Raw genomic sequence first — 25,331 nt, 5'->3', positions numbered from 1 at the left:
TGCAACTTCTTCTCGAGTTCGTTATAATGGTGATGTGGTTGACGTGTGTGATCGCTTTGTCACAGGAGATGTACGAAGGCTATAACTTTGGTGAGTCTATCGTGGCTTTTACTGGTGGATATATCTGTGAGGCTTACACGGCACGCTTGACTGTAAATGTGAGAGTTTTGGTCACGTGCAAACGGTCGACTGTTCTCTGATGTAGGTAAATGATAGACGGAATCTTAGTTCGGTCGTCCACGAGTGTTTTTATTAATATTACGCGCAAATTGCTCCAATAATGTTTATGTTTAATTGGCATAAATGTCGTTGTATTTACGTTTTGTTATGCTTGTTGCTACGCTTTGTTTTAGAATTGATTGTATTTGTTTGAAATGACAAATGAGAGGTAATTAACGCTATCTGCTTATCGTTTAGATTCATCCAACTACTCGATCACCTATTTCGACCCATCGTGCAAGTGTCAGATGACCTGCAATCAATATGGCTGCTACCAGGAGGGTAAGCTACTGTGTGGCCACAAAAATAGCTCTATTAGAGCACAAGGAATGGAAATATAGGGCCGGGTGTGTCTGGTATGTCGCAGGAATACTCGATCCGGTCTTATAGTATAGCGCCACCATCCAACCACCAGACGTAGTTGTTACGAGCCGTCCTATCGGTGCGGTAGCCGTCCACAGCACACGCCGTCGCGCACGCTGAATCCCTGGGGTTCCAGAAAATAACGTCTGTTTGAACGTGTTTGACGGTTCTCATGAGAGCCCAACTCCTTACAAACAGCGGTTATTCACGAATGGACGTGAAGTGCTAACCTCATAGAACGGTCAATGTACTCGGCATTTGTTGACAGCACGCTGCTAGTATCGATAGTCAATACCAATTACACCAGTTCATCAAGACTGGTCGTGCCTGGTGGCACCCATTACCTTTACGTGCAGTACGTACACGTAATCGCAAAACTGCCGGACGCATTACCGACCTTCCTGCGCCACCGTTGCCCTTCAGACTCCGTCTTTAACCAGCTAGGCAACAACAAGTCGTTCCGCGAGCTGGTGCAGTCGCTGCGGCGCACGCACGGCGACCCGAGCGTGATGCAGCGCGCCTTCACGCCCAGCGTGGAGGAGATCCAGCAGTACGGCATCAAGAGCGCCCAGTTTATCACGGCCTGCACACTGGACGACGCCAAGTGCTCCCACCAGTACGTCGCGGGGCCGCGCCGGGAGGACGGAGGCAGGGAGAGAGGGGGGGGAGGACAGAGAGAGAGAGAGAGAGAGAGAGAGAGAGAGAGAGAGAGAGAGAGAGAGAGAGAGAAAGAGAGAGAGAGAGAGAGAGAAAGAGAGAGAGAGAGAAAGAGAGAGAGAGAGAGAGAGAGAGAGAGAGAGAGAGAGAGAGAGAGAGAGAGAGAGAGAGAGAGAGAGAGAGAGAGAGAGAGAGAGAGAGAGAGAGAGAGAGAGAGAGAGAGAGAGAGAAAGAGAGAGAGAGAGAGGGAGTGCGGTGCGGGAGGGAGAGCTCGGCTGTATTTGGAACGGTCTAAGGGCTTATTGTCGTCTGGGGAACGATCGCGGGTCAACTTAGTGAGGAAGCAGTTTTTAATGAAGAACGGCCTGATTAACCCTCCCCCGCACATGCCATTTTCCCATCCTAGAACGCACATGGGGGGGGGGGGGTTGCCACCCCCGCGCCATTTCGTTCCTGTTGGAGATAGAGCTTATCGGTAAAGACCAAAAAGATTCTTTGGGAAAAGACAAATCCAATGATACCCAGTTTTACCTTCTCAGGTCAGTCATTGCCCTTCCAGGTCAGATCAAACTAAAAAATATTGCTGTTTTGGGTCACCGTTGGATATCAAGTGCGCTGCTTATCATATACCGATGACGATGCCGTTTTCTGGTGCCAAGCCAGCTAGAACCTCTTAGTCACACTACCCGACCAGGTTTTTGCTGCTGAGGTCATTTCAGGTCAAGTTAGGTCAAGGTCAATTATGTGTGTTTGTATGTCTGTGTGTCTGTGTGTATACTGATGTGTGCACCGATTGTTTATGTGTCCATATTACATGAAATCATGATCTGAGAAGCTTTTACCAAAAATGCAGTCAAAAAAATTCACAAAAAGTAAATTCCGCTTGCCTAAAACGCAATTATCTTAGATGACCTAGGTTGACCTTGACCCTGACCTTGACACCTGTACATCGTCGAATAACATGTTCCATGATAGGTGGGAGGTAAGACTGGCAAAAAAAGCCGAAATCAAGGTGTCAAAAGCTCACAAGGCCCATAGCCAACGCAAGATGTTGAGAATTGGCCATTGTGGGTCATGACATGACCTGAAAAACAAGGTCATATCTCCGAAACCAAAAACCACAGAAACTTGAAATTTTCAGTGGACATCAAGAAAGGATAGAGGAGCAGCTATACGCAAAATCAGCCTTCTAGCTCTAAAAATGTTGAGTGCAGAGCAGAAAGACTACCTGGGGGGGGGGCACCCCCCCATGTGCGGGCGAGGGTTAAAGGTATTCGCATGAAAAAAAAAATGGCTGGAAGGAATACGCGATAATAGGTCTCAATGAATTGAACTACATAATTATGTCAAACAAACTCATGATCTGTTGCCGGTGCTGAGCTGATAAAATTAAACCACTCGTTGCTGTTACCACTCGATAACTGCAGTATTTAAGTGATGCACGCTGTCCACAGGGACTTTTATCAGTGGCAGAGTGACGGTTACGGCAACTGCTTTACGTTCAACTCTGGGTTCCGCTACGCCTGGAACCAGGCCACCGGAAAGCTGGAGCACGTGAAGCCCAACAAAACCAGGACGTTTGGGTCCAAGGTAGGCGGCAGGAACACTGATGGATGCGGCGTGTGTGTACTAGTGGTGTCAATCGGAACTTGAATCTTCGGAATTCCGATTTTGTCCAATGTCCAATTCGGAATTCGGTTGTACAATGGCAGCAGGCTTTGGACAACTTTGGACAATCGCTTGCTACACCTCAACATTTTTTAAAAGTAGTCGTGTTTAACATTGATTGGCTATTAGAAAGCTCAGCTTTCGATATGATTAACACTTTTTAGCTTGTAACGGTACATGAAAAGCAAATAAAATAGCAGTGTTGAGTGTAAACTATTGCGTAGCGTGTCGGACATCATTGGACAAATGGCTGGCTTGGACATTTTTGGACGGACAATCGACGCAAGCATTGGACATTGGACGGACTTTGGACATACGTTTTCTGAAATTGACACCACTAGTGTGTACGTTTGTGTGGTGTGACATGTCTCACACTGTCCTACCGTCTAACGTGGCGTACCCTCTGTCGTTAGGAGAAGGCAACTTGTTTAGACATAACGTGTGATGACGTATGTTGTTTGATCGTGTCGTGTCTCGTCTCGTGCCGTCCTGTCCTCTGCTGTGACGCGTCCGGTGCCCGGTGCCGTCCTCAGGCGGGTCTGCGCGTCACTCTGAACGTGGACGCCGGCCACTACTCGTCGCTGCTGACCCCGGACGTGGGTGTGCGCGTGGTGGTACACCCCACCGACCAGCTGCCGTTCCCGGAGGAGCGCGGCTTCAGCGTGGTGCCCGGCTTCACCACCGCCGTCGGCATCAGCAGGGTGCGTAACTGACGGGAGGAGGGCGGGAGGGCGGGATCAGCAGGGTGCGTAACTGACGGCGCTGACAGGCGGGGGAGGGGCATCAGCAGGGTGCGTAACTGACGGCGCTGGGGGCGGGAGGGCGGCTTCAGCAGGGTGCGTAACTGACGGCACTGAGGGCGGGAGGGCGGCATCAGCAGGGTGCGTAACTGACGGCACTGGGGGCGGGAGGGCGGCATCAGCAGGGTGCGTAACTGACGGCGCTGGGGGCGGGGGCCGGCTGCTAACGACCCCCGGGTCTGCCGACCCTGGAGAAGGCTCTGGATTACCACTGTATGGCTTTAGGTGAACTCTTCAGCACACAATATTCATTGACGGTATCCAAGTATCCAATGCGGGAAGATGTTTGGAGATATCCTTCCAGTCACCTTCAACCCTCCGACCGTATCTCCTGACGTCCATGCCGCAGCTGTGGCGCTCGTCACTGAGCCACACCAAAACTGAACCGATTCGCTGACGTTCCGGAGCGAGAGCAGTTATGTGACATCTCCTCTGTCGATCACTCTCACAGTGATTCTCGGGCGTGACCTCAAAAAGATGACGTCTGTCCCACCCGTTACAGAAGCGGATCCACCGCGTGGGCCCGCCGCACGGCGTGTGCCGCGAATTCGCCGAGTTCTTCGGCGGCCGGGAACTGCGTTACACGACCACGGTGAGAGCGCGTCAGCGGGTCGCCCGGGGAACCGAGCGGTCAGCGGGTGCGGGGTCAGCGTCCGAGCGAAACATGGCGGCGTGGTGATCCTGTAACAGTAATCCAGTATCGTAATAACATCAATCCCGATAATCGTTATTATGCCTGAGAATCCTGGTTATGTTGATGAGAAGAGGTTTCCTCCCCGCTGACAGGCGTGTCAGAAGCGATGTGTGGAGCACGCCATCCGCACCAAGTGTCAATGCATGGAGTCGGTGAACCGCGACCTGACCATGGGGCTGACGCGTGGACTGGCGCGCTGCAACCCGCTCGTCAACAGCACCGCAGGTCAGTGGACTGGTCGGTACTTCAGGTCAGAGGTCAGGGGCGCCGCAGGTCAGCGGCACACCAGGTCAGGTGTCAGTGACCGCAGGGACCCGCTCGTCAACAGCACCGCAGGTCAGTAGTGGGGGCACGGCAGGTCAGTCGTCAGCGGTCAGCGATACATACCTCAGATCAGGGGTCAGTGACCGCAGCGACCCGCTCGTCAACAGCACGGCAGGTCAGTCGTCAGCGGCCAGCGGTACGCCGGTACATACATACCTCAGATCAGGGGTCAGTGACCGCTGTAACCCGCTCGTCAACAGCACCGCACGTCAGCAGTCAAGGGCACACCAGGTCAGAGGTCAGTGACCGCAGCGACCAGCTCGTCAACAGCACCACAGGTCAGGTGGTGAGTGGCTGCGGTGGAATGAAAATCATCGGAAATCGTCATATGAGAGGACCATTTGCAAATTAAATGAAACATTGCCGACTCTCTTGGCCAACTGCAGCGACACATGTAACGACACACGCCAACAATTATTAACCGGTGTCACCCATCGGTTAATATCGGTTATATGCCTCGGTAATACCGGTTAAATACCGATTAATCATTAAAAAGTCGATTGTTAACCGTTAATTGGTGTGTTTCAGACCGGTGCCGCCAGCAGGTGAAATCCCAGTTCAGCCGCGGCAAGAGCACCTGTGACTGCCCGCCCGCCTGTCTGTAAGTCTCTGATCCCGATATGTCTGTGAGCCCTCGGCAACTCGGCCTGTCTGTAAGTCAACATCATATGGCTCTCTGACCCATTCTTCCGTTGCATGATATGTCCAGCTAATCGGCTGTGCAGCCAACGTACCGTTACCTATGTCATACTCTTCACCCTTTCAGCCCTCTGTATCGACCGATTTCCTCGCCCTTTCAGTCCTGTGTTTCGGCCGATTTCCGGGAAATCTTGCAATCATTCCCCACCCACTCAGCCCTGTGTTTCGGCCTCTTTCAGTGAGGACCGGTACGAGAAGGCTCTGTCGATGAGTCTGCCCAACAAGCACTACTACCGAATCATGCGCAACTTCACCGACGAGTTCACCGGCACCGATCTCTGTGAATCGTGAGTTAACGAGTTAATTCTGAGTTAACCATCCGTCACCGTCAGCGATCTCTGTGAATCGTGAGTTAACGAGTTAATCCTGAGTTAACCATCCGTTACCGTCAGCGATCTCTGTGAATCGTGAGTTAACTGTTCAGCAGGTTTTGTTTCAACGAGCTCTGGCTGCTCGCGGTACATTGCCATCATCATCTTTCATCGAGTTTCATGGAATGTAGGGAAGTGATTTTTTACCGGGGTACACGCGTTATCCCGAAATCGTATGGTAATACTACAAATCATTTCACACACTGAATGTTAGCAGGGCGTAAAGCGCTATCCTCACACCTTGTATGTATGCTGCCGCCGACCTCTCAATGTCTGTGACCTCTGGCATCATCTGTGCGCCCTCTGACGCGTCTCCCTCGCCCGCCGTCACAGGGACAACATCTCGAACAGCACGATCAGACTACAGGTGTACCTGGAGGACCCGTCGTTCGAGTACATCCACGAGTCGCCGGCCTACTCTGTGGAGTCGCTCGTCTCCAACATTGGCGGCGTGATGGGCCTCTGCCTGGGCCTGTCGGCGCTGACGCTAGTCGAGATGGCCGAGTACCTGGTGGAGCTGACCGTCAGCGGATGGAGCAACTGGCGCAACCGCGGCGAGCGCGCCGCCAACCGCTCCGGCATCAAACGCGTCGAGGTGCTGCCCTCCGACCCCAGCACCGGCATGCAGTGTGAGTCGAGGGCTGAGGGGCGCTGGAAGATCGGGCGGAGATGGTTGTATGGGCTGTAGGAGGGGATGCTGACATGAGGGTACGGAGGGGAAAATGTGCGTCAGGCACGGTGCGGGCTAGAAAACTGGCTCATCTCAAGTTAAGACGGGTGGGGATGTAAGTCACAGTTCGAAGAGGAATGGAGATAAGTCACAGCTGAGCTGTGAATGAGAGCTTCCACATGAAAATCACCTCCTGGGGTATAGCACGGTAGAACTAATCGTCCTTCAAACGCTGCATCGTTAGCAGGCGGGGCCGGGGCTGACTGTAGTTGGCGGTCTGGCCGGTAGGTGTCACCATCATCCACACGTTCGAGCGGCCGCCGCCGACCGTCGTCGAGGAGCCGCCGCCGCCCAAACCGCCGCAGGCAGAGCGCGAGGCGCAGACCAAGGTGTCGCTCACGTTCTTCGGCAAGCGGAAGCTGCGCGCCAAGAAGGTGGCCGACGCCAAGAAATCACGCTCCAAGAGGGCGCACAAGCGGCGCTAGTCGGCCGGCCGCCGGCCGCTCGGGCGTGTGGATGGTGAGACGGGGCAGAGAGAGGGAGGGGGAGCGCGCCGGTAGGCAGAGGGAGGGAGGGGGAGCGCGCCGGTAGACAGAGGGAGGGAGGGGAGCTCGCCGGTAGGCAGAGGGAGGGAGGGCGGACAGAGGGGGCTGAGCGCGCCGGGTCCGTTGCAGACATCCGCGTGGTGCACCGGTTTGACGTCCGACCGGAGACGGTGGTGAAGCCGTGGGTGCCGCCGAGGCTAGCCGACGCCGCCGTCAGCACCCTGGTCTCCCTGCCGGCCGACAGGGTCAACGACCGCGCCTGGATGAAGCCGTGAGCCGGCCGGGACACCGCCGGACGTCCACCGGCGCCCCTGAGCGACCACCGCCGGTCCACCGGCGCCCCGCCCAGCGCGGAGTTGACCAGTCAACGGTCCAGAGCTGCTCAACAGGGCGGTGAACCGTCCAGTTTGGGCAGGGAGACATATGTTTCAGTTTTGGTGGATTCTGACAGCTTTGTGTCGCTAATGTACTGGTGACCTAATGATAGCAACTGAGCCATGCATGATCTCTTACATTTTCGCCTTTTTTTAAAGCGATGGTAAATTTTGCTTGTTTATTCCACAAACTTGTAAACAATTGCCAGATCACGTATGCCTAAACGCTATGCGTTTTGAACGCTTGTGATACGATATCGATGCACTGTGCACCAATCGTTCACCCGTTGACACAGCTGTTTGTCCGCATTTCGTCAGTATTGTATCGCTGCCTACTCATTGATCGTATTGTAACACACCCACGCTGAAAAGGGCGTACGGCAAAACGATTTATGATGTTGTATTTGCTGAATCCAAGGAATCCAAGATGCAAGCGCCGTATGGCCTCTACTCATATGTACCCCAATGTATGCTGTATGCGTCGGTAACGCGCATAATTCACCCAGAGTTATTTATTTATTTTTTCTTTGAAGCATGCTGCGCAAATTCACATTATCAGCTCCCGTCGTTATACAGCCGTTATATCATCTGTAAGCTCCATTTTTAGAAGTGTTTAGCGGACGTGGTCGAAGAGGATTATGAGTGTCCTGTGCTACAACAAGCAGCAATGCCATAACTATGATATATTTTTAATATTTTACCGCGCGATTCATCACTTTTAGTACTGATTGAGATGGGAACATATAGTTCACATCATTTAGCGAAATACATAGATCATATACTAACAGCAACCGGACGTAAGGCTGCAATCAGTACAAAGCCCTAATTGACACCGAAGTTTTCCCTAACTTTGATCTGCATCGATATATAGTGTCTTAATTATTATGTATTTACGTGCATATAAATATACATTAGAATTGGATCACAGCGGCACTGTTTCACGATGGAACCCGGAAGAAAAACAGTGGAAACGGCGGACGTTCGGTTGCGCTGCCGTCCAAAGGAAAAAAAGGGTAACTCGATTTTTTGGGAAATTGAGATATTGGTATCAGTGGATAGCTCTCGACGAGACACATCTCCCAATATCTAAAAATATATATGATGTATATGTAAACTTTCGAGATATAGACGTTTGAAATTTGGCATTTTGTGTTTTTTTGTAGCAAGGGCTGAAACTCGCATTATGTTCAAGGGAAAAAAGCGGCATCTCGATGCCGCTTTTTTCCCTTGACTTTACTACGCCAGAGGAATCTAATTTCAACGGAAAGAGACGATAAGTCCACAAATAGTGTCTCCTGGCTGGAGGTGCCTTCTCGATTGTTGACATGAAATCACTGCACAAGGACCACTTTAATTGGTTCTTATTTTAGCGCCAATTATTTATTTAGACAAACTCCGATATAAACAACTTGTTTATGATTGCAACATGAAAAAGGAATAAACAAACACCTTTATTAGGAAATAATTTACTTCTGACAATATTCAAACATCGCTAAGATTAAACCCGGCCTACTTTTCTGAGCAAATGCATCTGACGAACCGCGAGACCTTTGAACCTCCCGCCAAAGCGGCCATGGCTTGCAGACTGCAGTAATTAATTCATAGTGCGAAAGTCATACGATTAACGATGGCCTCCAATGTAAATTACGAACATAAAACTATTAAAGGGAAACAATTCATCAAGGTGGCCTGGGACAATCCTGACGCAAAATATTCTGCAAACTTCGTCCCGATTTCAAGCATCAAGTTCAATGAAGATGATGTTCTCCAAGCTGGTACGTCCGTGCGAGTGAAATACGGGAAGACACTCTGGACAGGGACAATCGAGAGTCGCCAGTGCCCGATAAAACGCAGCCGTCCAGCTTCTGACTTCGTGGAAGGCAAGTTACACTTAATTGCGTTCTCAATGCCTATTGTCTACAGCGTTTAATAAATTCCACCAAATAAATCAAAATCTCGCTACTCCTAAACTGTCAGCAGACTGACTGCGGCATTATTAGGATTAAGAAGATTGGTTGTCCCGGTAGATGTGCTCAGATCCGTTGTCATCGCTTAACACCCCTATTTACTGCTCGTAAGATGCAAAATATTCCCCAACTTATTCGATCAGAGAGTAAAAACTGAGGCGCTTCGTGCCGCTTGATTTTGAATAACCGGCCGCGTTGGTGAACACCCAGTGCATGCTTCTTTAGCCGTACCCACCAAAGGCGAGGTCATCATGCAAGGTCAACATCCGAGCTCGTTTTCAGAGCTCATTTGTGTGCCAAGACAGCTCGCTGCAACAAATGCTTGGAGCAGTAGCTTTAATTTGTATGGCTTCGTCACTTGTGGTTCATAATTGACACACCTTTAACCTCCCCAGATGTGTCCGACGACGATCTTCCGCTTTCAAAGCTGGCGGCAAGCCTTCACAAGCAGCCCGGTGCCCTGACAGCCGATGGACCAGTCAGCCTCAATCAGCCGCCTGCGGGGACGTCCGCGTCGGTCCGACTTGGACAACACAACGATGTGGACCTAATGGGGCCACACGACTTCATCACAATAATGCAGAATCTCCAAAGCCCCGAGTATGTCAGTAGCGTGTTGTCCGACGAGGCATTCCAAACCATCGTAAGTGCCGACCTCTCCACCGAGTCGCCGCCCTGCCCCGGCACCTCCGGCGCGGGAGAGTCGCACCCGACTCTCCTCCCAGGGCCCCCTGGCTTCTCCACCGAGTCGCCGCCCTGCCCCGGCACCTCCGGCGCGGGAGAGCGGCACCCGACTCTCCTCCCAGGGCCCCCTGGCTTCTCCACCGAGTCGCCGCCCTGCGTGGGAGAGCCGCATTCTTCACCCGACATGCAGCCGAACTCGCGGAAACGTGCGAGAACCAGTGACCAACAGAGTCGAGCCTTCCTCAGCAAGCATGGTGTTAGGCCAGTTCCAGAGAGCTGCAGTAATGGCACGTGCAAGTACGGCTGCGCTGAGCGGTTTTCTGAGGCGCAGCGCGCACAAATAAACCAAAGTGTCAACCTGTTGCCCAGACAGGCAAGAGTGCAATGGTACGCCTCACATGCCGATGACATAACACCCACTGTTGTGGACTGCCTGCCCGTCAGTGACCCGGCCGCCCGAAGGAGGAGGCTGATCGCCTACTTCCTGCCGTTAGAGAACGGAAGGAAACAGCCCGTGTGTAAGGCTTTCTGCCTCGCCACACTTGGCTTCAGTCAGGCCAACGATGGGCCAATGCTGTCCGCCGTGCGTGCCCTATCTGCTCCGGAAGAGACACGGGGTCGCTCAGTCCCGCCTAACCGTGTCAGTAGGGAGGTGCTGCGGGCACACATCGAGAAATATGAGCCGGTCAGTCCGCACTACCGCTACCTACATGCTCCAAAGCGCAGGTATCTCCCTGCCGATCTCACAGCCATGGACATGTACAGCCACTTAACGGAGGAGCAAGGCGCGAACTTTTGCACATATGAAACATTCCGTAAAGCACTCAGGGAAGCAAATGTCAGCTTCACGCGACTTGGCTCGGAAGAGTGCGACATGTGCAAGGCATACAGCCTCCACATCAAGGAGTGCCATGTCGATGCGGAGTGCCAGGTGTGTTCCGATCATGGAACTCACCTGAAGAACGCAGAAGAGAGTCGAAGAGCCTACCAGAAGGACAGGGACCGAGTGGCGGGGGAGGACGAGACTCTGGTGTCCGTGGACATGATGCGAGTGACCGTCCTGCCAATCCTGCCACACAAGGTATGCGTGTTCACGCCACGTCTCGTCGCATATAACGAGACGTTCTCGCCGCTGGGAGGAAGCAGGTCCGGGCGGCCTGTCAGTGTCACATGGCACGAAGGTGTCGCAGGCAGGGATGCGTCTGACGTGGCGTCGACTTTCGTGAAGTTTTGCGAGCGCAACCGCAACGCGGAGGCAATTACGTTTTGGGCAGACAATTGCTCTGCCCAAAACAAGAATTGGATCTTGCTGACTGCTCTGCTGCACCTCGTCCATCGCCAGGACCTGGCACTCAAGACGGTGACGGTAAAGTTCCTTGAAAAGGGACATACCAGCATGTCGGCAGATGCTGTCCATCAGGTGGTCAATAAGTTTCTGTCGAAGAAAAATGAAGTAGCCGACTTCCAGGACTTTGTTGAGGCGTGCGCCCATGCATCAGACGTCGTTGAGATGGCAGCGACTGACTTCCGCGACATCAGTAGCGGGATCAGCGCCAGCAGACTGAAAAAGCTAGCTGGCGAGGACCTAAGACCCACACTCAGGAAGATGAGGGCAATTCAAGCGCGGCGAGGAGAACATAGGCTTTTCATGAAGGAGAGCCACGAACAGCCAACTTGGAAGGCCTACGAGATAACCAAAGTCACCTTCGACGAGATGGAGCAACCTCCGAGACGGAAGGTAGAGAGAGGAGTGAACAGAGACAAACTCGACAAGATAAAGTCGCGGTTGGCGCCGCTCATGAAGCCGCACAAGAGGGCCTTCTGGCTCGGACTCGAAGGCAAGAACGTCCGCGATTTGAATGGTTAGTCTGTGTGAAGGGGGGGGGAGCGGGGGTGATCCAATGATCAGTCCGAAGCGCTGAGCTTTGGGTGATGAAATAAGATGAATTGAGATGACCTGGTGATGATTCAGTGTGACGAGACTGTTGGTGACTTTTGTTTGTTTTGAAGTTCGAGCACCGCGGTCTGCTTCGTCACACCTTCGTGACAGCGCAGTGCGTCAATCAATTTTTACTCGTGCCAATGTTGAAGTTGTTTCATATATGTTGGTGTTGCATGCATAGTTCAATGTAACATCCTCGCCAATTATATTGCTCTTGCGACAAGCATGAACAACAATTTGTACCTCCCCCAATACAACAGTTGCAGTGATTTTTGTTTGAGACAGGCTGCTGCTGGTTGCATCATCGGTCAGATTTTTCCGAATTCGAGAAAAGCATGCTCATCGGGTTGGGTTGATGTATTATGATCGACAAGTTCGATTAAAATACATCTCACATCCTCTTTTCTTGCATTATTTAAATCGCCCTGTAGGCATTTAAGCCATTCATTCTGCCATTCATTGTACCTGTCAATCTGAAATGCCTTGTAAATATTTGGGATAAAGTGCAGCTTTTCAAGGGAAAAAAGCGGCATCTCGATCTGAGACGAGTTGCCGCTTTTTTCCCTTGCATGGAACTTCAGATACAGTCGCTGGAGGCAAAGTCAATAAACATTAAGGCTGATATTACCTACAACTTGACTGAAATGGTTTTCTAGCTCTCCTGAAAAGTTCAATTTTCAGAGATGCCCTTTTTTTCCTTTGGACGGCAGTGCGCTTCGGCAAATGCAACCATATGGTTCCTAATTCCTGTTCTATAGATCGCTATATAAGATATCTTTGCAGTATGCATACAACCAGTCTCTCAACTCTTGATCGAGTTATCTACCGTGTCTAGTTATCTATCAACCATGTTCAGGAGTAGGTATATCTACCCTGTCGTTTATCCCGAACATCGGTTCATAAGTTCTCCTTCATTAGTCTCACCAGTCACATATAAAACACCAGCCGCAGCCCCCCATCCCTCCACGCCCTGTGCGGCGGCGGCCCACCCGTCCCTACCGCTGCTGGTCGGACGGGCCGTGCCGCTCGCGCAGGGAGTAGCTGCCGTGCTCCTCCGCCACCAGGCCTTCCTTCACCAGCTTGGACAGGTGGTGCTCCACGTTCACAGAGGCCGGCCGGCGCATGTACACCGGGATATCCTGTCGGACAAACGGGACCGGTCACAGTATGTTATATACGGACCAAACAGTCGGTCACGGTAAACATATGTAGCGAACAGCCGGTCATGGGTCTGGACGCTTTATACGGATGATCCATCGACTGAATTACCGGTCAGTGTCACGCATGGTAAACCCTGACGGCCGAGCGGCCGCTCAGTGCCACGCATGTTACGCATGATAAAGCCACGGTGACTAAATAGATGAAGCAAGACGGATAAATGGTAAGTCAGTGTTGCGTATGATAAAAGGTCAGTGTTACGCACGGTAAAGCCAAACGGCTGAACGGCCGGCCTGTGTCACGGAATGGGCACGTGGTGCCGTGGGCTCATTCACCCACACACCGCCGGGCAACAGCGGTAGTTTGGACAGGCGCTGGTCCAATGCGCCGAACAAGGCGGCAGGTAACGACTACTTAGGTGTATTTACGTATTTACAACTTGGGCTGGGTTCACGAATACTGACCGTATACACTGCTGATACGGTCAGCTGGGTCAGCTGGTTGTACAGCTGGGATATAACTATAAATACTGACCGTGTATACTGCGGTGACTATGTCGGTGACTGTACAGCTGGGTTTATAGATACTGACCGTGTACACGGCTGTGACAGTACAGCTGGGTTTATAGATACTGACCGTGTAGACTGCGGTGACTATGTCGGTGACTGTACAGCTGGCCGACTCGGCGTTCCTCAGCGCCGCCAGGATCTGCTGTTCTCGCTCCCTGCGGTGGTCCATGTAGAACTGAATCTTCTCGATCGGGTTCTGAAACAACACGACGGCACAATTTAGCATAACAGCCAGTCACCTTACACTCAAGCCCATAAAACTGGAAATGCCAGTCAGCGAACAGAATGTGGCGTACAATTTACGAGTCACCCCCCCCCCCCGCCCTCCTCACCTGTACGACGGGCCCGTGCAGTAGATGGCACTCCCCTCCCTCCCCCACCCCACCCCCACCTGAACGACAGGCCCGTGACCCGGGGAGCTGGCGCTGGGCCGCAGCACACTCCCTACCTGTACAACGGGCCCGTGCCCCGGGAAGATGGCGCTGGGCTGCAGTAAGTACCCCCCCCCCCCACCCCCCACCCACCTGTACAACGGGCCCGTGCCCCGGGAAGATGGCGCTGGGCTGCAGTAAGTACCCCCCCCCCCCCCACCCCCCACCCACCTGTACGACGGGCCCATGACCCGGGTAGATGACGCTGGGCCGCCGTAAGTACTCCCCCCTCCCCCCCCCCGCCTGTACGACAGGCCCGTGACCCGGGTAGATGGCGCTGGGCCGCAGTCACCCCCCCCCCCCCCACCTGTACGACGGGCCCATGCCCCGGGTAGATGGCGCTGGGCCGCAGTCACCCCCCCCCCCCCCCCACCTGTACGACGGGCCCATGCCCCGGGTAGATGGCGCTGGGCCGCAGTCACCCCCCCCCCCACCTGTACGACGGGCCCATGCCCCGGGTAGATGGCGCTGGGCCGCAGTCACCCCCCCCCCCCCCACCTGTACGACGGGCCCATGCCCCGGGTAGATGGCGCTGGGCCGCAGTCACCCCCCCCCCCCCCCACCTGTACGACGGGCCCATGCCCCGGGTAGATGGCGCTGGGCCGCAGTCACCCCCCCCCCCCCCCACCTGTACGACGGGCCCGTGGCCCGGGTAGATGGCGCTGGGCCGCAGTAAGTACCCCCCCCCCCCCCCCACCCCCACCCACCTGTACGACGGGCCCGTGGCCCGGGTAGATGGCGCTGGGCCGCAGTAAGTACCCCCCCCCCCCCACACACACACACACCTGTACGACAGGCCCGTGCCCCGGGTAGATGGCGCTGGGCCGCAGTCCCCCCCCCCCCCACCCACCTGTACGACGGGCCCATGACCCGGGTAGATGGCGCTGGGCCGCTGAGCCGCAGTCCCCCCCCCCCACCCCCCACCTGTACGACAGGCCCATGACCCGGGTAGATGGCTCTGGGCCGCAGTAAGTACCCCCCCCCCCCCCCGCCGCCTACCTGTACGACGGGCCCGTGCCCCGGGTAGATAGCGCTGGGTCGCAGAACATCCCCCCTCCCACCACCCACCTGTACGACGGGCCCGTGCCCCGGGTAGATGGCGCTGGGCCGCAGCACACTCCCCACCTGTACGACAGGCCCGTGACCCGGGTAGATGGGGCTAGAGTATACTCTCCCTACCTGTACGACGGGCCCGTGTCCCGGGTAGATGGCGCTGGGCCGCAGCTGCAGCAGCAGTTCCAGCGAGGCCATGTAGTCGGCCAGGTCCTCGAACACGGCCGTCGTCTCGCCCAGGATACAGTCGCCGCTGAAGATGACGTTTCCCTCGGACATGTGCAGCACCACGTGGTCAGTGGTGTGACCGGGCGTGTGAACCACTCTGGAAGGGGGAGGGGGGACGTGGTCAGCCGAGGATGTGCACTAGTACCTACTGAGGAGGGACGGGAGCGTCAGAATACGCTGGACATCCGGATAGCTCGGCACATTAGCCAACGTAACAGGGAACTAACGGCTTACTAGTTCCAGTCGTGGCAGAATACGTGGGACACCTGACAGGTGTATTGGTGCACCAGCTTGTACAAGTTGTATAAGCAGTTCAGTGGAACACAACAGCTTCATCTCCCCAGCATTACCTCCCCGTTCTCCAGCGCCCCACTCTCCATCTCACTGTCCCTCGCCCCTCTGTAACACACCTCAGAGTGGCCCCCTCTGTAGCGATCACCTCCCCGTCCTTCAGCGGCTCCACACCCGGAGTCACACCCGAGTGAGACCCTTCCCTCCATTACAGAATACTCAATACTCACCTCAATGTGGCCCCCTCTGTAGTGATGACCTCCCCGTCCTTCAGCGGCTCCACGCCCGGCGTCACACACCCGAGTGAGACCCTTCCCTCCATTACAGAATACTCACCTCAGAGTGGCCCCCTCTGTAGTGATCACCTCCCCGTCATTCAGCGGCTCCACGCCCGGCGCGTCCGCCGCCTCCGGACGCGGAAACTTCCTCGCCGGAATGTCTGAAAGGGATGTCAGTGACAGTTAACACATAACACTGCAGAGTGACGGGCCGACCGGTCATTAGAGGCTCGATACATCTCACAGTGAGCAATCGGAGAAAGTACATCGGAGAACATGAGAGAGAATAGAAGAAAATAAGTTAGCTAATGCTGCTCAACGTAGTACACAGCACACACGCGCGCAGAACAGAACATCAAGCAGCAACAGCAGGAGGTAAAAGAAGCAGCCCTTCATATGCATGATCACGTCCCATTATACTCCATGACTGAGCCCCATAGCCACTCCCACCGCTGCCGTCAGCGGAGCGCCCCCGGGCCCCGGACGGATGCGGACACCTCTGTCCTGTCGGACACCCCTGTCCTCCCGGGACACCGCGACCTCCCGGACCGCTCACCTCCGAGCCGCCGCCGCAGGTCGGCCAGGCCGCCCACGTGGTCCGAGTGCCAGTGGGTGATGACGATCTCTTGGAGCTGAACGTCGGCCTCTCGGAGCACGCCCTCCAGCCGGTCCACGTACTCGGGTACGCCGCTGCTGCCCGTGTCCACCAGAACGCGGCTGGAGGCCAGACACAGGGGACAGGGGGTCAGCGGCGGGGACAGACTGAACAGTCTGGCAGGGACAGACCAACTCCGGCACGCTGCTGCTGCCCGTGTCCACTAGCACACGTCCGACAAGGAGGGCACGGGGAACAGGCGGGGTCAGCAGCGGGGACAGACTATGAACAGGGACAGAGTGAATCAGGGCAGGGACAACCCCAGAAAGAGCATTGTCAAACTTCAGAAAAAGACATCCTTCCGACCTTCCAGCCATGACATAGCCAGCCGATTCTCCTGTCAGAGCAAATTTTTAAACCCCCAGACCTGGGGCCCACCGTGCCTCGTCCGGTGACGATCCTCACGGTGCCTCACTCAGAGCCACACGCCGGTCCACGCGTTTGTACCCTCCCACTGACCGGTTGTACCTACTTTTTTTTGTTTTGTTGGGTTAGGCCCTTTCGGTCGACAAGACCATTGCAGAGCCGGAAGGATGATAGGAATTAGGGGGAGACATTGGTCTGGGCAGGCACCCTAGTGAGTCGCCGGGGCTGAGCCCGTCCGAAGACAGGCCACCCAGCCCCAAGGCACTCACTGCACCCGGCTACGGGGTGCGCTCCCTCGGGAGCAGCGGTGCCGCTCCAAGGGAGCAGCCCGCATGAGATAAAGTTGCCTGTCCAGCCCGGAAGGGGGTTGCGGTGTGGAGGAGAAGGATTTCAGTATCCTGAGGATAGAAGCACGGATAGGTGTTGTACCTACCCTCCCACTGACCACTTGTACCCTCTCACTGACCACTTGTACCCTCCAACTGACCGCTTGTACCCTCCAACTGATCATTTGTACCCTCCCGGCTCCCACTCACCGTTTTCCGGTGCCGACCAGGTAGGTGTTGGTGCCCTGCAGCGTCATCGGACTGGGGTTGCAGCCCAGCACGCGGGTCACCGTGTCAGAGAGCGCGGTAACCCCCGGCAGGGGCGTCAGCTGGCCCTGCATCCCGAACCTCTGGAGCCAGCCGAATGCCTTGTACACGACGCGCATCAGCATCCCACTGCACCGGTGCGCCGCGCGGGGAGGCCGGCCGCTCTCTGCGGGGTGGAGCACGGTCACAGCGCGGCCGGAACACGCACCTGAATCAGCGCATGTTATACCGGGAGGGGGGGGGGGCTGGCAGGGATACCACAGCTCCCAGCTGAATAAATACCAACTCAGTCATAATCCACTGCCGACTCAGTAACCAGACGCAGACAATTCCGCACTGAATGTTAACAGCTCGAAAACAACGCCTTTCTCAGCTAGCCTTGACATCTGCTGTGTGTGTGTTTGCATTGCTGGGAAGCGTGGGCACAAGTGCAGCACCAAACGTGTTTTACAGTCACCCATGAGACGAGTGGCTCGGTATTGCTGAATACGAGTGTATCTATCGTTCCTAGACCCGACAGCTCAGTTTGAATGGTATCTCTTATGAACATAAGGCTGCTTATTTTGTTTTACTTTGTCACGATGCCAGTGCAGTGGTGAAATTGTACCAAGTTTTTCCATTTCCCTCCCCTTTACCGTATCCACGACCGGGCCTAACAGTGGTTAGGTACCTCTCCGTTTGCCAGCACAGGTAATAGTAATGTGTACCCCCAAAAGTATTTGCTATTTCGAGGGGAATAATTCGACCTCTTATGGCAAGCGTCTAGACTATCAAACATACATAATAACTTATTTCTATGGTACCGGCGTGTCAGTAACGCCGCAATGAAATATGAGATCTCCGTTTAACATGGAATCAATAAACAAAACACCCAGCAAGCCCATCCCAGGACATAGCAGGACCTGGCCCAGAGGATCGCCCACTCCACTATCATCCGACCCCGAAACCAACACATAAAATCAGATATATCATTGCGCAAATCAATAAAGGGCAATTCCTCTAAAAGTCTCAGTATATATAATTCAAAACTTTATATTTCAAATCAGCCTCGGCAAACATATTGAATAACAATGCACGGAAACAGATTTAAAACGATATTAACTGGGATAAATTGGCAGTTTTTCCCGGGATACTCTAAGCAACCTAAGCAAAGTACACACGTTCGCTGTCGTCACTATGGGACACATTTCCACAATGCCGTTTCTTTTTAACATCTGCACATTTGATGGGCTTTGGTACCAAGAGTAAGCACTAATCAGCATGAGCCGAGGCAAGCTGATGCAATGAGAAAGAAACGAGCATATTTCGGACAACTTTACAAACGAATTATCAGAAGACAAGTACCGAGGCTAAATTATCTCATAACACGACACTTGGAAGCGAAATTCCACAACCAGAAAGCAGCAAACCCCAGAGGCACAATCACGACGCCGCGCCCAGTACAAGTCTTAACCCGGCAGTTGCTGGGGTATTTCGCCACCCACCGTTTGCTGAGGGGGGGCGTTAAACGCCCCCAGCCGATAACTCGAGAACCAATAGGCGCAGCGAAACGCACGAGGCGGCAAACGAAAGAGCGCGACGAGACGCTTCAGATGAGTACTTTAAAGTTGAATTTTGAGGTCACAGGTCGTGTCAAGGTCAGGTCAAACACCTGAAATCGGGCTTTCCGTAGCATGGACTTCAGGACTTCGCAATGGGCGCCTCTCGCCACAAACTCTGTCAAAACGGTGCACAATCCATCTTATAAGGCCTACAAGAGTGTCAGCTCCATGTAGGGGTCAGTCAAGCATAGGTCAGGGTCAAGGTCAGGTCAACCGGGTAGGCACATATCCCCGAAAATCAAAACTGATATTCGCAGCCTGTGACACATGTTTTATAGGTAATTTGGGGCGTAGAACACGATGGTGACATTTATTTTATCATATGTGTACGTGTTTGGCTCAAAAAGTTCAATTTAATAAATTCATGTATCATGGTCGTGAAGTAGTCACGAAAAATTGCCAAGATTCAGTTCAAGATTATCGAAAATGCGGAACGAATATCAATAATCGAAGATAGCCATTTGATTGATCATGGTATTGGCAGTCTAATGGCGTTTACGGCATGTCTGTATGTCTATTCTGTGATTTTATATGATTTTTTGAACATATGCCGTTTTTGGTCGAAAACTCAGAAATCATGACGTCACTAAAACCTCGATATCTCAAAAAATTTCCGACCGATTTTTTTGAAACTTTGTCACAATAAACTTCAATCAATTCCCTACAGGTACCCAAAATTTGGCGCGCCTGCGGCGCGCCGTTTTTATGCTATGGCCCGGCGAAAAAAGTGGGGGCGTTTAACGCCCCCCCCCAGCAACTCGCGGGTTAACAATACCGCAGTCACAGCAACAGCAGGCATAACCGGTGCTTCAGTCTCAATCTGTCTGAGCCGCTGCAGAAACAGTCTCAGTTACCGTGGTATTACGGTCTTGATTACCATTGCAGTCACAGTCCCAGTCTGTGAGCAGTCTCAGTCCCAGCCGCTGCAGTCACAGTCTCGGTTAACGTAGTAACGGTCCCGAATACAACTGTAGTCAGTCTCAGCCAACGCAGTCTCACCGTCCATCTCCGATCACACACTCCCGCGCACCGCTCAGAACTCGGTCATGTTAGAGGCACAAAACCGCTGGATGTCGTCCATGCTCATACTGCCCAGCCGCTGGTCGAACTTCTTCTTGAACTCGGCCAGGAACCGGTCAGCATCCCCCTGTCCCAGGCAGCGCTCGGCCAGGGTGCGGAGCGGCGTCCACGGATCGGGTCCCGCCGGCGCCGGCTCCAGTTTGATGGCCGCCGGCGCCGGGGCCGCGGCCGCGCTCTGGGCAGCCGCCGGGGCCGGGGCCGGGCTCTGACCCGCCGCCGGAGCGCCAGCCGCGGGTTTGGCCGTCACCAGGAACACCTTGGCGCCGTCTGTGAGCCGGCACGCCGTCATCGTGTCGTCGTCCTGCAGCGTCTTGCCGCGGAACACCAGCTTCTGGGAGGCGCGCGGCACGCCGAGTCGCGACTCGACCAGCGTTTTCAGCATGGAGACGGTGGCGCTCTCGGACACCTCCAGTTGACACTCGGCGCCCTGCAGGATCTTCACCGTCAGCTGCATCGCGCCGCCTGAAACAGCCGACGGCCGCGTCACCCGCCGCCCGGCACCGGACCCACATAAACGCATAGCACCGCGAATGATGAAAACACACCATATTCACATAATGTACAAGCCACAAAAGAAAAGAAAAATAACTTACACGTAAACTGAGTAAGAAATACATGACAGTAGGTCAGTCAGGTGATAAAGGCGTAATATTGGACAGTATTAATGATCAACTCGCATGTTCAGATCGAGCCCAAAGACATACGATACGATTTGAAAAAAAGGAATGTATAATCATGTGTATTGATGCCCGCAAAAAGGCCGAAAAGGGTGCTGTCTTTACTCTGACAAATAATCAATTTTACACACCAACATTGATTGTCACATGTGAAGAAAGAATAGGTATCACTAAACAAGAAAGGTGGGTCAATATTCCCGTGAAAGTAGAGAGAAATAAAATGAACCGCACCAGACACCAAATATCTTGAACTGGATAAGTTACCTACTCTTGAGCCTGTCCCAATACTCGAGCGAAACAGCGACAACATGAGTCTGCTATTTTCATAACAGGAATAGAATCAGACCGGCACATGATCAGATGTAGCTCGGTGTCCCGTTAACATTATGCATCACATTCTCCGTGAAAAAAGGATCTTCAAACACAGCGGTGGTCGCGTAGTCGAAAGGTAATCTGCCGGCCCGCGCCAGTACCTATAGGGGGTGTCGAACGGATCCCCTCGGTTTTTCGCGAATAACTCGCGTAAAAAGTGGCGATCGCCACGAAGCTTTCAGAACCCTCGAGTTAATCAATTTCCCACCTACCCTGAAAATTTCAGGAACCCTGACCCAAATGACTTTTGACCAGTGACCTATTTTTCGAGACCATGTTTGGCCGGAATCGCGATTCGGCGTATGTCGGCTCGCATTTTCGTGGTTTCAAGCGTTTAAACTTGTAATATCAATATGATGTTGGTCCCATGCATAAGGGTGTATACTTTATACTGTATGTCGAGGTCACCTGAAGGTCAGGTCAGGTCCTTGACCTTTGATGACCTCGGTTCATTTTTCGAGTTTTACATGTTTCTAGGCTAGTTCTTGGAGCTGAATTCGAATTTAGCAACTATTTGAACATTTACGAAGTAGTTTTGGTGCCTTCGTAACATACTACGAAGCTGTCAGAGGCATCTACCACGAATACCTGGCAGTATCCCTACTAATTGACCTGACCTGACCCGACCTAGTCAAAATGCATGAAGACATTATCTGACTGTGATCAAAACTAATATGCTATTCGTGATCAGCACCCCGAAAACCCCATGGCAGCCACACTTTATGACGTTCTAACAGGTCCCGATTTTTCCGACTTTTGGGTCATTGACCTGACCTGGAAGGTCAACCAATGACCTACGATCTTAAAATTGGATATCATCGACCTCCTTTCCTCACGGGCAGCACGCTCGTTTTTTTCCGCGAAGCTCTAGCTCGATCAGGGGGCATACGGCAAGGGGGGGTCCAACGGACCCCCCCCCCCCCCTCTACGTTCGCGGCTGACAAAACACCAATACGGGCGAGGATTAAATTGTCAAATTGTCAATCATTGACTGGATGCTGCATTTCTTAAACTAAACAAGAGTTTCTCTATCAAATCATATTATACAAATTAACTTATATCTGAACAAGTCAATTCTGCAGCTCTTGTCTGTGAACCAATTAAAGGGACCCTCCCACCTTAACATTAGATTTGAGTTGAGATAGCCAAAATGGGGTCCCTGGCTCACAATTACCGGATTCGGCACTCACAACATCGAGAAATGCCTTAAATCGGAAATATTGAATTTCAAAATTGCAGCATTTTGATTCAGAGGGGCTAATGCTTAGGAATACCCCTCTGAATGTGTGACGTCAGCGCAGATATCTAACGGTTTTTAAATGTTTGACTAAAACGTTTTGTAGCACGCGGTGGTATATGCTATTTGCGCGCAACATCTGCCGCAAACGCCACACTTCTAAAATAAAGTCGCTAGAAACAGCGGAGATCCCAAAAAAGTAAACAAAAGTAAAAGTGTAATATCTTGAAAACCGGTGAATATTTTTCGGTGAAATTTGGTAGATATTCGTTTTCGCTCTTTCTGAACCGAGCAACATCACTTTCATGCCAATTCATAAACTTTTTTGAAGGTGGGAGGGTCCCTTTAAGTGCCCTTTAAAATGAAAGAGGTAGGCCAGTTTGGAAAAATCCATATACTATGCCGGACGCCTTGGGGGCAATCATTGCCGAAATTCGGTGCAAGCGATTTTGCGCTCTTGTGACATGACTTTCAACAAAAGTGCATGCTTGTTTGTGCCAAAGCTTAATTCCAATGGTCCGAGGGCCGTCACAAATGTCAACCCAGGGATAGGGGTAAATGTGAAGATGAAGCCCAAGTAGAAAAAAAATTAACATGGCCTAACATTACCTACTTACTACCCTACTCAACAACTACAACCTACATCCCTAGGCATATGTGTAGATGAAGTATGGTTGGTAAGTTGGTAGGTTGTAGATTTGTAGGCTGTAGGTTGGTAGGTTCAATGTTGTAGGCCAGTAGGTAAGATTAGGTCAGGTTAGATTATGTTTTTTATCTTCACTGTACTTCATCTTCACTTTTACCCATCCCTACAACCTATCAACCTACCTACCAACCGCAGTATTCTTCCTACCAACCTACCAATTGGACTTCAGCTTCACATATACCAGGGTCCAGGATAGGTGGGTACTCAATTCCCAGACTGGAAAACATCCATACACTACGCCGGACGCCTGTGAGACCCTCTTGCGCCGAAATTCGGCGCAAGCGATTTTGCGCTGAGATTTCTGCATGATTTGCGCCAAAAATGGGGTGCCTATTTGTGACAAAATTAAGCCACTTTTATATAAAGCACATGTGCACATCTACCGATCAAGGCCATATCAACCAGACAGAGCATTCCGGGGCCTTGGACGCTCTCCCATGTTTGATTGTCCGAATAAGTTTTTTATTTCCACAGAAACCCAATACCACCTCAATACGCTTAGCGCGCTGTAGCGTCGTGCCGTGAAACAAGGCCGGAGCCACTTCGGTGTGTTCGAGGCTGGCGGGAGCCAGCGAGGGCCGGGCATGAGAGCAGCACGTGCTCCTCCGGCGCATCAGCCTCTTTTTGGCACACGGCGCCGAGCGCCGCGGGGCAACGCTTCTATGGGCACTGCTGGCACACCGCGGAGTGGAGAAAGCCGATTCGGTGCCGTATTGGAGCGAGCAGCCCCAGTGGCCCGCCCTCATCTGGTGTACCAAAACGGCGTCCTCTCGGTCCTCTCCGGGGATGGGGAGCGAAGGCGTACTCCCGAGGAGTGGCTTGAATAGTGACTCGGACCAGTTGTCGCGCCATTGATGCGTGGCCGCACAATGAACCGCCCTGGTCAGCGAGCGGGTGTTTGAGGGCAGGATGGCCGCCTGTTTCGCCAGGTCGTCCGCGCTCTCATTCCCTTTGATACCGCAGTGAGCCGGAGCCAGGAACCCACTGCAACATTACTCCACGATGCTCAGCGATGTCAACAAGGTCTGTCATACCTATATACATGCCGAGGGCTGAGGCCTCACCTGGGCGGCCTCTCCTCTGCTGAGTAGCTTCAGGGCGGCTAGCCAGTTCGAGCATGCGACGACCAGGGTGAGGAAGTCTCATCCCTAAACCTCTCCAGAGCCGCCTGCAGGGCGAATCTGCTGCCAGATTGACCAGCGTGCCGACAAAATCTGGTGACCATCTTTCGCACAAAAAAAATTGTGCCCGTCCTGCACCGAAAAATTCAGCTGTCGCCATGCGCTGAATTTGGTGCATGCGAAGTTACGCCCAATGCAAGCCGAAATTTTTGGAGCAATCCCACCACTACGCCGGTCATATTCGTTGTCACATGTATTCTAGCTGAGGTTAGATCTTGTCATCTTGTGCCAAAGTATTGCTTATATCATACGTATGCGCCAAATTTTTCATTCATCCGTGCACCAAAATTTCAGTGCACTCAGCACTGAGGCTGCCGGACTCTGCACCAAAATTTTGGCGCAATCTGCCAATTACACTGGACATGTCAGCCGTAATATGGACTTTTCCCGGTCGAAGGTATTAGCTCCATGGCATTCTCACTCTTCATTTTTCAAAAAAGTTAAATTGCAAGGGTTTATGGCAATGTCAACCAGGTTTTTACTCATTCCCGCCGTGAAAATCACTAGAAAATAGTGAAAAATGACTTAAAAAGGAAAATACACCTACTCACCCTCAAGGCCGTATATTGGGCTCACCGGACTCACGTTGTCTATATACCCTGTCAATATACCCTCAGGCTTATTGCATGCGACGCAAAATTAAAATTGCAAAGGCATATATCGACTTTCTTCGCCTGTTGTGTGCATCTCGAAAACCAAAAGCGAATTGTTCCACAAGCATTTATCAAGCAAAGTGAAACCGTCAAATTATGAAAATTAAAAGTGACGTCATAATAACTAGTGTTAGAGTTTCTCACTTTGGAAAGTACTTTCATTTTGTTGGAACATGGGATACTATCAGCCTTCTAAAATATTTTCCTTATTTTATATACTGCTGG

At 52.7% G+C, this 25,331-nt stretch overlaps 2 protein-coding genes across 6 annotated transcripts; one reads left to right on the top strand and one right to left on the bottom strand.

Annotated features, from left to right (window-relative positions):
• Positions 1 to 793: 793 nt before the first annotated feature.
• LOC122372874 (acid-sensing ion channel 4-A-like) lies at positions 794 to 7,291 on the top strand. The gene is made up of 11 exons (XM_043350529.1): positions 794 to 799; positions 1,023 to 1,198; positions 2,694 to 2,829; positions 3,441 to 3,608; positions 4,210 to 4,299; positions 4,494 to 4,626; positions 5,254 to 5,326; positions 5,604 to 5,711; positions 6,129 to 6,424; positions 6,754 to 6,984; positions 7,255 to 7,291. Exons 1-10 carry the CDS (start codon positions 794 to 796, stop codon positions 6,948 to 6,950), a joined length of 1,383 nt encoding a protein of 460 aa, XP_043206464.1. The 3' UTR covers positions 6,951 to 6,984; positions 7,255 to 7,291.
• A 761-nt stretch (positions 7,292 to 8,052) lies between these two features.
• On the bottom strand, positions 8,053 to 25,166 carry LOC122372878 (endoribonuclease LACTB2-like). Of its 5 annotated transcripts, none has more exons than XR_006254939.1 (8): positions 25,005 to 25,166; positions 17,543 to 17,765; positions 16,542 to 16,702; positions 16,044 to 16,146; positions 15,315 to 15,513; positions 13,772 to 13,900; positions 12,694 to 13,116; positions 8,053 to 8,376 (listed from the first exon to the last, which is right to left on the bottom strand). XR_006254939.1 is itself a non-coding variant. In XM_043350533.1 (8 exons), the coding sequence occupies exons 2-8, from the start codon at positions 24,416 to 24,418 to the stop codon at positions 12,973 to 12,975; spliced, it is 1,041 nt and encodes a 346-aa protein (XP_043206468.1). In that variant the 5' UTR covers positions 24,419 to 24,525; positions 25,005 to 25,166; the 3' UTR covers positions 12,320 to 12,972. The 5 variants fall into 5 exon arrangements, 3 of the variants coding, with proteins under 3 accessions (XP_043206468.1, XP_043206469.1, XP_043206470.1); XR_006254940.1 differs by having other exon boundaries at positions 25,030 to 25,166; XM_043350533.1 differs by lacking the exon at positions 8,053 to 8,376 and adding an exon at positions 24,337 to 24,525 and having other exon boundaries at positions 12,320 to 13,116.
• Positions 25,167 to 25,331: the final 165 nt, after the last annotated feature.

Source organism: Amphibalanus amphitrite, unplaced genomic scaffold (genome assembly GCF_019059575.1).
Source record: "Amphibalanus amphitrite isolate SeventyFive unplaced genomic scaffold, NRLGWU_Aamphi_draft 001412F_arrow, whole genome shotgun sequence".
NCBI lineage: Eukaryota > Metazoa > Arthropoda > Thecostraca > Balanomorpha > Balanidae > Amphibalanus > Amphibalanus amphitrite.
This window is presented reverse-complemented; position numbering and strand designations above follow the sequence as displayed.